The sequence below is a fragment of the Arachis ipaensis genome, chromosome B06 (assembly GCF_000816755.2).
Source record: "Arachis ipaensis cultivar K30076 chromosome B06, Araip1.1, whole genome shotgun sequence".
In the NCBI taxonomy this organism is placed as follows: Eukaryota; Viridiplantae; Streptophyta; class Magnoliopsida; order Fabales; family Fabaceae; genus Arachis; species Arachis ipaensis.
This window is the reverse complement of record NC_029790.2, coordinates 132,515,569-132,529,838: the sequence shown is the minus strand read 5'-3', so window position 1 is coordinate 132,529,838 and position 14,270 is coordinate 132,515,569. Positions and strand designations below refer to the sequence as shown.

At 33.9% G+C, this 14,270-nt stretch overlaps 4 protein-coding genes and 1 long non-coding RNA gene across 5 annotated transcripts; 4 read left to right on the top strand and 1 right to left on the bottom strand.

The window, feature by feature from the left end:
* LOC107605466 (G-protein coupled receptor 1) lies at window positions 61-2,467 on the top strand. The gene is made up of 6 exons (XM_016307353.2): window positions 61-350; window positions 1,236-1,267; window positions 1,359-1,528; window positions 1,787-1,881; window positions 2,134-2,235; window positions 2,333-2,467. Exons 1-6 carry the CDS (start codon window positions 165-167, stop codon window positions 2,411-2,413), a joined length of 666 nt encoding a protein of 221 aa, XP_016162839.1. The 5' UTR covers window positions 61-164; the 3' UTR covers window positions 2,414-2,467.
* Window positions 2,916-5,458, top strand: LOC110263619. Its single transcript, XR_002349483.1, has 2 exons — window positions 2,916-3,756; window positions 4,815-5,458. It is a non-coding gene; the product is annotated as an uncharacterized LOC110263619 (long non-coding RNA).
* Window positions 7,280-10,926, top strand: LOC107605465 (tyrosine--tRNA ligase, chloroplastic/mitochondrial-like). Its single transcript, XM_021105230.1, has 5 exons — window positions 7,280-8,910; window positions 9,041-9,134; window positions 9,318-9,374; window positions 10,001-10,144; window positions 10,902-10,926. Exon 1 carries the CDS (start codon window positions 7,332-7,334, stop codon window positions 8,850-8,852), a length of 1,521 nt encoding a protein of 506 aa, XP_020960889.1. The 5' UTR covers window positions 7,280-7,331; the 3' UTR covers window positions 8,853-8,910; window positions 9,041-9,134; window positions 9,318-9,374; window positions 10,001-10,144; window positions 10,902-10,926.
* LOC107605467 (G-protein coupled receptor 1) lies at window positions 9,200-12,141 on the top strand. Its single transcript, XM_016307354.2, has 5 exons — window positions 9,200-9,220; window positions 9,318-9,374; window positions 10,001-10,144; window positions 10,902-10,972; window positions 12,036-12,141. The coding sequence occupies exons 1-5, from the start codon at window positions 9,200-9,202 to the stop codon at window positions 12,139-12,141; spliced, it is 399 nt and encodes a 132-aa protein (XP_016162840.2).
* On the bottom strand, window positions 13,189-14,094 carry LOC107648543 (copper transporter 5). Its single transcript, XM_016352367.2, has one exon. It carries the CDS (start codon window positions 13,869-13,871, stop codon window positions 13,425-13,427), a length of 447 nt encoding a protein of 148 aa, XP_016207853.1. The 5' UTR covers window positions 13,872-14,094; the 3' UTR covers window positions 13,189-13,424.

Below are 14,270 nucleotides of genomic sequence, written 5' to 3'. Positions count from 1 at the left end.
TTCACTATATTGTCACATACTCACATAGACATAGTCACATTATAAAAGTAATTAATTTTTAAACAACTATTTAAAAAACGGAAAAACTGTTTCACCTCTGTTGAGTCAGAACTCAGAGCCAACCCGGCGATTCGGCGATCGACGCCACCGACCGGTTCATCAGAATGGTGGCCTCCGCCGCAGTCGCCGGCGTCTCTATGACGGCGCATCAGCGCAATATTCTAGCTGGTGTTAACGCCGGCGCTTCGAGCCTCTCGTTCGTTGGTTCAGGCTTCATCGTTCTCTGCTATCTCCTCTTCAAGGAGCTCCGCAAGTTCTCCTTCAAGCTCGTCTTCTACCTCGCCCTCTCCGTACTCTCTCTCTCTCTCTCTAGATCCAAAACGCTGCGTTTCTCCACCGAACGTTCTTGCTCTCTACACATCTTATTTTGAATTCTTGAACATTGTGTCAGATTCCTGAGTTATATAGTTTAACTCTAAGCGCCAAAAACAAGATGGCGTGATTGAATGAGCTTTGGATTTTCAAGTAGAATTCGTGTGTGGCTGCTGTGTTTCCGCTTGATTTCAAACTTTGTAGTTGTTGTTTAAAGCAATTTAAATCTGATTGCGTATTTGTCTTCTTTTACCTGATTGCTCAATTTGATTTCGGAACGAATGACTGTAGAACTGTTTGGGTTCTTTAACGGTTTGTTATGGTGGTTCAAGGAATTTTGCTGAATTTGGAATAGGTTAGGAGTATAATGCTCATGAACCTTAGCTCCAGTGACAGAAAGTTATTTTGGTTATGGCTTGATCCCTAACTGAATAGTTCAAGAAAAAATGCCTTAAATATCTTTAATATGTTTAAGAATATAATTTATGCTTAGTGAGCTAATCGTCACAATAAGCTTCTTCATGCAATATACGTGTTGTTAAATTAACTCTTGTAGTATTACCTGATTGTAGTATTACCTTTAGTAGATGAAATCTGTTTGGCAGTTAGAAAACTAATTCAGGCAACTAACTCTTGTATTCTTTCTAGAGTTGTTTCTCAAAGCCGTGTAAGTTGCAACTTTAGTTTGTATTTTGTGCTGCTAATGTGGTTTGACATTTCGCAATTATTAATCATAAGGTACTATGTGTAAATGATCAGTTTATGTATTTGTTTGCTTTGTTTCTTTTTTCAAGACATACAATCTCTTAGTATAGTTCTCTTTTATGAATATTTATTTTCTTAATTTCTTTTAACAATTGCAGGATATGCTTTGCAGTTTCTTCAGCATAGTAGGGTATATCTGCTAGATCAAGCACAGTTCTTCAGATGTTTGTGTCATTGATATTGTTCGTCATATGATTGATAGATGTCTTCTTCCTTAACAGGGATCCATCAAAAGGTTTCTTTTGCTCTGCTCAGGGCTATAGCACACATTTCTTTTGTGTGGCATCTTTCCTATGGACCACAACAATTGCTTTTACCCTGCATCGAACTGTTGTTAAGCACAAAACAGATGTTGAAGAGTTTGAGGCAATGTTTCACTTGTATGTCTGGGGTATGCATCTATAATGTATCAGCTTTATATATTGTTGTTTGAAAAATGGACTATTTGCAATAATATTTGTCTTCTGTGACTTTCTAATCATATTACTTCTAAGATTACTTTATTGAGCAATATCACGCTGATGTATGGCTTCATTATCTACCAATAGTTGGAGCGTTAGACTTCAAAATTTGTTCTTGATTTCAACTATCCTATTGCATCTTCATTGCTGAGAGGTGAGAGCTCATATATCTTTTTCGCTATTGGTAGGTACTTCCCTGGCTATGACAGTTATACGTTCATTTGGTAATGATCATAGACATCTTTCTGCATGGTGTTGGACTCAATCAGGACTTGCAGGGAAGGCAAGTAGTTGTAGCACAATTGAGTATTGCATTTTGTGTAACCCCTAAGAAATTGTGTAATATTTTCTTTTCATTTCTTTCTTTTATATAAAATGGGTTTTTGATTCACTGAAAAGAGACACATATAATGCAGATATAAGAAAATCTAAATTTAATTTAAGCCATGATGCATTTCTACCCTTTTGACAGAATAGTTTACTAATTTCCATCCTTTCCCAGGCCTCTAAAAAGAAGTTCCTCTTTACTATGCAGGCAATTCATTTGTTAACATTTTACATGCCACTCTGGGGTGCTATACTATATAATGGGTTCACATACTTCCAAGTTATACGCATGCTGAACAATGCAACCCGTGTATGTATCTAATTTTGCTGATTTTGTCAAACAAAGAAGAAACAACTTGTATAGCAAGTTTTTGAGACTATTTGTTGTTTCTTGGCAAATTTTACAGATGGCAGTTGGTATGTCAGGCCAACCTTATGCATCAGATGCACGGGATAACATGAGGGTATGTTTGTTATTCCAACATTGAAAACAAATATCCATACTAAGAGAATGGAACCCAAAAAAAAAAAAAAAAAAAAAAGAGCTACAACAAAGATCCCTTTCAAACATAAAATAATCTTTGTATTGCAATTGGCAAGTATTAGAGGTAGACCATGGAGGAAATCATTATTTAATGGCTTGTTTATAGGACGCGGTTTATGATATGATGCAAAGGTATTGTTTGATCCATAAAGTATGTAGCAATATGTGCTTAGTGGGAAAAGGCTTGGTTATTGTTGTTGTATTGTATCTTGAGTCTTGTTCTGTTTTCTGTTCCATGGATGATTAAATCACTTTAGGAATCTAGGGTAGCTTTTTTTCTGCTAATGTAGGAAATTTTCATGGAAAAGCTTTTCATGATTATGCATTTCCTTATTTAAACTTTGCGCTGTCTTTATAATGTGCTTAGACTTCCACAAGCTTCACCACTTATATATATATATTGTTGGCTGGGATTTCATGATGACTAGGAAACTTAGCACAGTTATCGTTCAAACAGAATAGTGCCATTTAGTAGGAAAAAGGCCTTGTTATTATATTTTTGTCTGTTCCATCCATTTTCTAGCACCCATTTCTGGGCATTTTTACTTTTCAAACAATCGGGCATATTTTGTGTTCCCTTCATTCTTGTCAATAACAGATCAAATGCTTTATGCAATTCATAACCCAATACATCTGAGTACAACTTATTCAAAATTGAGGAAATATTTAAAGTGAAAAAATATAAAATCCATTCAAGGATGTGCTTCCAACTACCTTGCATACATTAACAAGTGTGCACTTCTGACTTTACTGGCCTTATAAGAGGTACTGGTTACCTGATTACTATGATAATTGAAAACATTGATTTAAATGTTGGTCAAGGTTTTCCAGTAGTTTGATATTGGTCAATGATTCTTTTTTTTGGTAACTTATACAAAAGTAGATGATGCCAATGTCACAATTTAGTTTGGCACTTTAAGAATTATTTTTCCACGATCAGCTCCACCCCAATTTTAGGATGACTGTACTGTTAATCAATGTTGTGAACTCCAGTGATAGTCTAAAATAGTTTTTATTTATAATTTACACAAGTGCATCACATGGTAATGATATGACATTTAATCACTTTCCATTTTGCTGCAATATTATATGCTTTTCCTCTTAATTTGTTGCCATCCCTTAGTGATATCATTAGAAGTGGTACCATCAACTGTAACATCATGAAAAGTTATGATGATATGTAGCTAATTTTTTCACTTTTCTCTCTTTATTGCAGGGCCTCTTTAATTCAATTGCATATGGCCTTAATTCTTCTGTTCGTCGAGCAATTTGTGAAAGAGTGGACAAGTAAGTGCCTATTTTATATTCTAGGAGAGATTCCAGGAAAATTATTTGATATCTCTTCTTAGTCCCATTGACGTTAAAGGCCACTGTAACTGTAATATCCTTTCCACTTGACTTGGTGTCAATTTTAACTTGTGCATTTTTTTTACTGCTAGGTTTAACCATAATGATGTTATGGGTGTTGGACAGGGAAAGGAAAAGGAGAGAATATAGGGACAATAGTACTAACGTGTGTGTTTTATCCATAAAATAATTTAATTTGTCTGATATTGATGTGATATGTTGTCATGTATTTAAAGACAAATTACTAAGCCATAATCATATAAATAATTGACTACTAATCCTAATTAAATAAGAAAATAAATTACAGAATATAAACAATTATGAAAAGTACTCGTAAGATTATCTAAGATACAACCAGGATATTATGAGATGTTTCATGCAGCTTCCTGCTTAAGCTATATTTTACTATGGTTTGAGACTAAGATGAAAAACGAGGCTAGAATTTCTAGGACTAAGATGATAGGGTGAAAGCACGGGGGACTGACGGAGAAAGTTGTACCCAACAGTAGTCACCAATAAAAAATTCTTACCTAAAGACAAATTGAGGAATGTTTGACCATATATCCATAAGATTTCCAGTGCTTGTATAAGACTTAATGTTTGCCAGTAATAAACTACAAAGAAATCAAGTTTAGTATTCCAGTGAGGATGTGACTTTGGGCAAGTATACGCATTTGAAAAGATGGGATCACAAAACACAAATAGATGCATTATAGAGAAAGTTGGGATCTTGTGAAACAAATGGTAGAATCTTGTGTTAAATGATTTGGGCATTTCTGGAAAAGGCTTATAGAAGTCCTAATAAGGAGGGCAAATCAAATGAAGGGCTCTTTAATGGTTAAGAGACAGAAGACAGAAAACCAATATTTAAACTGTCAAAAGAAACAGATGTCAAAGGTTTAAATTCAAATATGATCTATGTAATCAACCCAGCTGGGCAAGGTTTACTTCCTTTTATAATTTTAAACATTGATATTGTTTTTATGTTTTTCTGCCAGGTATTGGCCTGAGGGTCTTAAGAGATGGCTCCCTATCAATTTCAAGTACAAGGCCTTAACGCAAGAAAGTGAACTAGTATTGTTAAGTACTGATGGTCAGCGATAATGAATGTGGATGCTTTTCGTCCTCCATACCATGTTTTGACTCTTTTTCATTCTAGCGAGATGCCGTTTTCCATAGACAACAGAGGATCTTTTGACGTCATTGATTCCAGACTATTTGTTCGGATGCTTCTTTAGTTATGTGAATCATGTAGTTCACATTGACATTATGAAATTTGTACCAACAACGAGGATCCCTCTTAAAGAAATCAGAGGGAGTTCATGTGGAATCTGGGTTTTGAAGCTGTTATCCTCAAACGAAACACCCTCACTTGAAGTTCAGGAAGTGCATTTTTTTCTCCCAATGTTTCTCCCTGTGATTCATCTTTAACAAGCCTAGATGCTAACTGTTCCCGTTTGTGCCATTGTATTTCCTCAGGTTTCTGCAAATAGTGATTGCCTAATTTTTGTTGTTGCTATCAAGGATAAGGTGCACCTTCAGATTGTTTACAAATTGCTGGACATTTTTTTTACTTCCAAATATGTTGGATGTATAGAAAAGTACTTTTCAGAGTGAAATCCACGTCTATATTGTTGTTACCCCTTTGATCTTCCTTATATTACAAATACATAACTCTCTAATTTTTTATTCCAAATTTTTTCACTCATGTAATTATTTCACTTAATTACAAATTTAAAAAAAATCAGGGCAATTTCACTACCATCAGACCGAAGGACCATTTATATATAAATATTGCATAATTAGACTCTTATAATTTTTTTTTGTTCATATTTTTTAGTCATTTTAATACATGTATCAAGTATTTAAATTAGATACTATTAAAATTTAGAAGTATTTAACATATTAATAGGAAAAATAGTTAAGTAAATATGTAAATAATTGAAAACATAATGCCAATTTTTAAATATATTTCATAATTGAATAAATAAAATGTTATTAGTATTATTATTAACCATTTTAAGCATTATATATATATATATATGACATAATATAAATATATGGATAAAAAAATTTACAAGTAATTAAAAAGGATACAGAATTATGGATAAAGAAATAGTAAGTTGAATTAAAATATGAGCAATGTTACATCACTACTAGCAAATATTATTATTTTTAACCAACAATAATTTATAATTATATTTATAGATATTTTACACACAAAAATATATACTTTACATTTATATTTACTAAAATTTTGTACACATAAATCAATACAGTTTATACATATATTTTTCAAAATTTATATATATAAAATAATAAAATTTATTTGTTAAAAATAATTTAATATTTGTACTAGCTAAATAATGACCAAAACTACTAAAAATTGCTAGTTCTCAAAAATTTCTCTCAAAGTATTAGTTTACAAATGAATTAAAGAAAATCATATATATTATATATATATATATATATGACATATTATAAATATATGAATAAATAAATTTGTAAGTAATTAAAAGGAATTCAAAATTATGAATAGAGAAATGGTAAGTTGAATTAGAATATGAGCAATGTTACATAGTCATTAACAAATATTATTATTTTTTGTTAACAATAATTTATATCTATATTTATAGACGTTTTACACACAAAAACATATAATTTGTATTTATATTTACTAAAATTTTATACATATAAATCAATACAGTTTGTACCTATATTTTTTAGAATTTGTATATATAAATTAATAAAATTTATTTGTTAAAATAATTTAATATTTATACTGACTAAATAATGACCAAAATTACTAAAAGTTGCTAATTTCCAAAAAATTTTCATCGAATATTAGTTTACAAATGAATTAAAGAAAGTCATGTAACTCGCAAAGCCATTAACTTTCTAGATCACCACAGCTGGCCAAATTGCTTCCCCAATATAAAGATAAAATACTACATGTGTTGAAAGAAGAGTTATGTTATGGAAATATCTGTAAACTTAAATCTGTACATTATAATTCATTACAGATTGATCATTTCATTGTTAAAAAAAAAAAAGGATAATTTATATCCCTATAAAATTTATTCTTTTTGTATTTAATAATGAAATTCAGGTTATACAAATTTTGAAACTAAATGCTTGGAGTTTAAAATAAGAACAAATTGACTCAGAATAATATAAGATATGTTTAAAGAGAACATAAGATCTTAGTATTTTTTAATTTTTAATAGTCTATCTATTATTATAAAAATTAATTATTATATATTATATATATTTATATGTATTAGTTAATAATTTTTCATTATTTAAGTTAATTGAATACTATGCCTTTCAGTTTTAATTAACATAAACGTTTTTTCATTATTTTTGTGCCATGTGCGTTGTCGATGCACTAGTAATATACAATTTAGAGGTGGAAAGTGCAATTATGTGAATTATCCCATTAATATTAATATTGTTTATAAAAATGGAAGGAAGATAGAGATAGAGGAAGCAAACTCTGGCAGAGAGAAGCAGCAATGGCTTACATCTATGCTTCGACAAGAACTATCCTTTTCTTATCTCGCTCAACCACCAAACTCTCCCTTTTCCCTTTCAAACCCTCTTCTTCTTCTTCTTCTTCTTCTTCTTCTTCTTCTTCTTCTTCTTCTTCCCTCACTCTCCATTTCACCAGAACCAAATGCACTCTCCAACACCAACCTCAAACTCTGCTTCGCCGCAACGTCATCGAAGTCCTCGAAGAGCGCGGCCTCCTCGACTCCACCACCAATGACTCCGCCCTGAGATCCTCCGCAGCACCATCGCCGCCATCTTTCTCCGGGGCCGCTAATTGCCCGCCTTTGAAGGTCTACTGCGGCTTCGACCCCACTGCAGAGAGCCTCCACCTCGGCAACCTCCTCGGAATCATCGTCCTCTCCTGGTTCCACCGCTGCGGCCACCAACCCCTTGCCCTCATCGGCGGCGCCACCGCCCGCATTGGCGACCCCTCCGGCAAGTCACTGGAGCGGCCGGAGCTCGACGTTGCCACACTAGAGAGGAACACGGCAGGTATATCCCAAACTATCAAACAAATTCTAGGTCGCTCTCTGAATTCGAACTTGGAAGGTTCTAAGGTTGTGATTTTGAATAACTATGACTGGTGGAAAGAGTTTAGTTTGTTAGAATTTTTGAAGAATGTTGGTAAGTATGCTAGGGTTGGGTCTATGATAGCTAAGGAGAGTGTTAGGAAGAGATTGGAATCTGAACAAGGAATGAGTTATACTGAACTCACCTACCAGTTGTTGCAGGGATATGATTTCTTGTACTTGTTTCAGAATGAGGGTGTGAATGTTCAGATTGGGGGGAGTGATCAGTGGGGGAATATAACTGCTGGGACTGAGTTGATTCGGAAGATCTTGCAGGTCGAGGGCGCTTATGGACTTACATTCCCTCTTTTGTTGAAGAGTGATGGTACTAAGTTTGGAAAATCGGAAGATGGCGCGATTTGGCTTTCACCTGCGATGTTGTCACCTTACAAGTTTTATCAGTATTTTTTCACGGTTCCAGATGCAGATGTTATTAGGTTTTTGAAGATTCTCACGTTTTTGGATATTGAGGAGATAGTTGCATTGGAAGGGGAGATGAAGAAACTGGATTATGTGCCTAATACTGCTCAGCGCAGACTTGCTGAGGAAGTTACAAGGTTTGTTCACGGAGAGGAGGGTTTGACTGAGGCACTTAAGGCTACAGAAGCATTGCGGCCGGGATCTGAGACAAAGTTGGACTGGAAAACTATCGAGGGAATAGCTGAGGGTGTACCATCTTGTTCTTTGGCTTATGACAGTGTTTTGAACTTGTCATTGGTAGATCTTTCGGTCTCTTCTGGTTTGTTTGAGAGCAAATCTGCCGCGCGCCGCTTGTTGAAGCAAGGGGGTCTTTACTTGAACAATAACAGAGTGAATAGTGAAAATAAGAGGATCGAGGAAGCAGATATAGTGGATGGGAAAGTTCTCCTTTTATCTGCTGGCAAAAAGAATAAGGTGCTCGTCAGAATAGCATGACCGGGAATTCTTAGATAGCTGAATATTCTTTGATGACTATTTCACTTGTATGTCTGGGGTATGCATCTATAATGTATCAGCTTTATATATTGTTGTTTGAAAAATGGACTATTTGCAATAATATTTGTCTTCTGTGACTTTCTAATCATATTACTTCTAAGATTACTTTATTGAGCAATATCATGCAGATGTATGGCGTCATTATCTACCAATAGTTGGAGCGTTAGACTTCAAAATTTGTTCTTGATTTCAACTATCCTATTGCATCTTCATTGCTGAGAGGTGAGAGCTCATTTATCTGGGCTGCTATACTATATAATGGGTTCACATACTTCCAAGTTATACGCATGCTGAACAATGCAACCCGTGTATGTATCTAATTTTGCTGATTTTGTCAAACAAAGAAGAAACAACTTGTATAGCAAGTTTTTGAGACTATTTAATGTTTCTTGGCAAATTTTACAGATGGCAGTTGGTATGTCAGGCCAACCTTATGCATCAGATGCACGGGATAACATGAGGGTATGTTTGTTATTCCAACATTGAAAACAAATATCCATACTCAGAGAATGGAACCCAAAAAAATAAAAAATAAAAAAGAGCTACAACAAAGATCCCTTTCAAACATAAAATAATCTTTGTACTGCAATTGGCAAGCATTAGAGGTAGACCATGGAGGAAATCATTATTTAATGGCTTGTTTATAGGACTCGGTTTATGATATGATGCAAAGGTATTGTTTGATCCATAAAGTATCTTGCATATATGCTTAGTGGGAAAAGGCTTGGTTATTGTTGTTGTATTGTATCTTGAGTCTTTTTCTGTTTTCTGTTCCGTGGATGATTAAATCACTCTAGGAATCTAGGGTAGCTTTTTTTCTGCTAATGTAGGAAATTTTCATGGAAAAGCTTTTCATGATTATGCATTTCCTTTTTCATTAATCTGAATTAAACTTTGCGCTGTCTTTATAATGTGCTTAGACTTCCACAAGCTTCACCACTTATATATATATATTGTTGGCTGGGATTTCATGATGACTAGATTTGTATTTATGCCTAAACTAATCGCTTAAGATGAAACTGTTGTTATTTTTTGAATCTACATTCTTATTGAAAAATACTTGAAGTATTTTCTATTTTATGTTACAGGCTCTAAATCGCTGGGGATACTATCCACTGATTCTAATAGGATCATGGGCTTTTGGAACCATTAACCGTATTCATGATTTCTTTGAACCCAACCATAAGATCTTCTGGCTCTCATTTCTAGATGTCGGAATGGCTTCTCTTATGGTATCAACCAGTAACCATAGTTTCAGATTTTCAATTTACTGTATGCTTTATAACTTATATCAAAACTTAACACATTTATCGTTCAAACAGAATAGTGCCATTTAGTAGGAAAAAGGCCTTGTTATTATAATTTGTCTGTTCCATCCATTTTCTAGCACCCATTTCTGGGCATTTTTACTTTTCAAACAATCGGGCATATTTTGTGTTCCCTTCATTCTTGTCAATAACAGATCAAATGCTTTATTCAATTCATAACCCAATACATCTGAGTACAACTTATTCAAAATTGAGGAAATATTTAAAGTGAAAAAATATAAAATCCATTCAAGGATGTGCTTCCAACTACCTTGCATACATTAACAAGTGTGCGCTTCTGACTTTACTGGCCTTATAAGAGGTACTGGTTACCTGATTACTATGATAATTGAAAACATTGATTTAAATGTTGGTCAAGGTTTTCCAGTAGTTTGATATTGGTCAATGATTCTTTTTTTTTTTTTGGTAACTTTTTGTTAATTAATGTTGTGAACTCCAGTGATAGTCTAAAATAGTTTTTATTTATAATTTACACAAGTGCATCACATGGTAATGATATCACATTTAATCACTTTCCAGTTTGCTGCAATATTATATGCTTTTCCTCTTAATTTGTTGCCATCCCTTAGTGATATCATTAGAAGTGGTACCATCAACTGCAACATCATGAAAAGTTATGATGAATGTAGCTAATTTTTTCACTTTTCTCTCTTTATTGCAGGGCCTCTTTAATTCAATTGCATATGGCCTTAATTCTTCTGTTCGTCGAGCAATTTGTGAAAGAGTGGACAAGTAAGTGCCTATTTTATATTCTAGGAGAGATTCCAGGAAAATTATTTGATATCTCTTCTTAGTCTCATTGACGTTAAAGGCCACTGTAACTGTAATATCCTTTCCACTTGACTTGGTGTCAATTTTAACTTGTGCATTTTTTTTACTGCTAGGTTTAACCATAATGATGTTATGGGTGTTGGACAGGGAAAGGAAAAGGAGAGAATATAGGGACAATAGTACTAACGTGTGTGTTTTATCTATAAAATAATTTTAATTTGTCTGATATTGATGTGATATGTTGTCATGTATTTAAAGACAAATTACTAATCCATAATCATATAAATAATTGACTACTAATCCTAATTAAATACGAAAATAAATTACAGAATATAAACAATTATGAAAAGTACTCGTAAGATTATCTATAAGATACAACCAGGATATTATGAGATGTTTCATGCAGCTTCCTACTTAAGCTATATTTTACTATGGTTTGAGACTAAGATGAAAAACGAGGCTAGAATGTCTAGGACTAAGATGATAGGGTGAAAGCACGGGGGACTGACGGAGAAAGTTGTACCCAACAGTAGTCACCAATAAAAAATTCTTACCTAAAGACAAAAATTGAGGAATGTTTGACCATATATCCATAAGATTTCCAGTGCTTGTATAAGACTTAATGTTTGCCAGTTATAAACTACAAAGAAATCAAGTTTAGTATTCCAGTGAGGATGTGACTTTGGGCAAGTATACGCATTTGAAAAGATGGGATCACAAAACACAAATAGATGCATTATAGAGAAAGTTGGGATCTTGTGAAACAAATGGTAGAATCTTGTGTTAAATGGTTTGGGCATTTCTGGAAAAGGCTTATAGAAGTCCTAATAAGGAGGGCAAATCAAATAAAGGGCTCTTTAATGGTTAAGAGACAGAAGACAGAAAACCAATATTTAAACTGTCAAAAGAAACAGATGTCAAAGGTTTAAATTCAAATATGATCTATGTAATCAACCCAGCTGGGCAAGGTTTACTTCCTTTTATAATTTTAAACATTGATATTGTTTTTATGTTTTTCTGCCAGGTATTGGCCTGAGGGTCTTAAGAGATGGCTCCCTATCAATTTCAAGTACAAGGCCTTAACGCAAGAAAGTGAACTAGTATTGTTAAGTACTGATGGTCAGCGATAATGAATGTGGATGCTTTTCGTCCTCCATGCCATGTTTTGACTCTCTTTCATTCTTGCGAGATGCCGTTTTCCATAGACAACAGAGGATCTTTTGATGTCATTGATTCCAGACTATTTGTTCGGATGCTTCTTTAGTTATGTGAATCATGTAGTTCACATTCACATTATGAATTTTGTACCAACGACGAGGATCCCTCTTAAAGAAATCAGAGGGAGTTCATGTGGAATCTGGGTTTTGAAGCTGTTATCCTCAAACGAAACACCCTCACTTGAAGTTCAGGAAGTGCATTTTTTTCTCCCAATGTTTCTCCCTGTGATTCATCTTTAACAAGCCTAGATGCTAACTGTTCCCGTTTGTGCCATTGTATTTCCTCAGGTTTCTGCAAATAGTGATTGCCTAATTTTTGTTGTTGCTATCAAGGATAAGGTGCACCTTCAGATTGTTTACAAATTGCTGGACATTTTTTTTTTTTACTTCCAAATATGTTGGATGTATAGAAAAGTACTTTTCAGAGTGAAATCCGCGTCTATATTGTTGTGTTACCCCTTTGATCTTCCTTATTCCTACTGTAATTTATACTAAGTAGGGCCATTAAGTTTGTACCTGCTCAACAGAATAAATACCTCTTCCCGACGATGAAGACATAGAGGGGTCATGAACTCATGATCCAAAAAAAGAGATGGAGGTGGATCTTTAAAAGTTAAAAACTAGATTAACCCACAACCAAAGGGAGGGTTTAAAAAAACGTTTTATTTTACTATAATCAGTGTAAATTTTTTTATACAATTGTCCAAATCATATTTTGACTGCAATATCCACTGCTATCGAGATGCATGTGCATTAGTTTCACATCAACAATTATCTTGCCCTTGGTAAAACATCTAAAGAATTACAACACATAAGCAATGTTCCTCTGCTCAATGCCTCAATATATGGTCCAACCAAAAATCCAAAACAACAAAAGCAATTAGACCCTAAACAAACACAATTCAGAATCTAAAATGTTGCTACTCTTATTAGCACTTCTCCATGATCCCAAACACATAATTCAGAATCTTAAAAGTGGCTACTCTTATTAGCACTTCTCCATGATCGCAAACAATACAGTTTATTTATCAACTCAACATCAGCACAACAAAAAATACAAAAAAGGAAAAGAAAAGTATCTTATCTCACAAATCACAGTGATTGATTAAACTCAATGAATAAAAAAAAATTGGAAACTCGCATGCTTATCTCTATAAGAAGTTGATAATTGATAAGTTTGACTATATTATATTAAATTAAGCACAAGCACAAGTCCTATCACCAACACCACCAACATCATCTTCAAAAACCTCACTCCTAAATAACAAGTACCCAATTGAGAGCCCCAAAACAATGGCCACAAAAACCCCACCATTGAAGGACATAATAGCAAGCATTAATAAGTACCCGATCCCAGAATTCACACCAAAAAGAACCGATCCAATCAACTTCCCACCCAACTTCGCCTTATCCCTTGAAATCTTCCACCCCATAAGTGGTGTCTGAATAGCCGCCGCCACAGGTGGCAGCCTCCTCTCGCCGGCGAGTCTCAGGCGAATCCTTCGATTCTCGAGATACTGGTAGAGTGCAGCCACCACAAGGCAAGCGAGTAGACTCATTGAGTAACTCAGCCATGACTCGGTCTTCCATGAATCGAAGAGAAGTGTTACCTTCTTGCCCCAATACAATGTCATATGCATCATCTTCTTTATCTCTTTTTTTTTATAGAACTTAATTAATCAAACTTATCAGAACAAAGAAGAGTGAGAATAATGAAAAGAATTTGTGAAGAATAGAAGAGCAATAGAGGAATAATAAATAGAAATAGAAATTAGCGTGCTTTGATTTTGAAGGTCCGTGGTTTTTTGAAATTATTCACGAAACTTCAAGGTTCAAGACATTTTTTGTTTGGTTTGGTTCGTTACTTTGTTACTATTTTTTAGTGTGAAAACTGAAAACTCAGCCAACTCAACACGTAAAATTAATAATTAAGAGTCGTTAAATAATTTAAATAAATTGTAATTATTAAAAATTTTTATTATTTTTTATCGGTATTTGATTTATAATTTGTTGATATAATATAATCTGCAAAATAATTACAT

Coding starts and splice junctions, on each gene's coding strand:
- LOC107605466 (XM_016307353.2), top strand. CDS start 165: ATGGTGGCCTCCGCCGCAGTCGCCGGCGTCTCTATGACGGCGCATCAG. Junction 1,268..1,358: donor AGTTTCTTCAGCATAGTAGG/GTATATCTGCTA, acceptor CTTCCTTAACAG/GGATCCATCAAAAGGTTTCT. Junction 2,236..2,332: donor TGCTGAACAATGCAACCCGT/GTATGTATCTAA, acceptor CAAATTTTACAG/ATGGCAGTTGGTATGTCAGG.
- LOC107605467 (XM_016307354.2), top strand. CDS start 9,200: ATGCTGAACAATGCAACCCGT. Junction 10,145..10,901: donor TCGGAATGGCTTCTCTTATG/GTATCAACCAGT, acceptor TCTTTATTGCAG/GGCCTCTTTAATTCAATTGC. Junction 10,973..12,035: donor ATTTGTGAAAGAGTGGACAA/GTAAGTGCCTAT, acceptor TTTTTCTGCCAG/GTATTGGCCTGAGGGTCTTA.
- LOC107648543 (XM_016352367.2), bottom strand. CDS start 13,871: ATGATGCATATGACATTGTATTGGGGCAAGAAGGTAACACTTCTCTTC.
- LOC107605465 (XM_021105230.1), top strand. CDS start 7,332: ATGGCTTACATCTATGCTTCGACAAGAACTATCCTTTTCTTATCTCGC.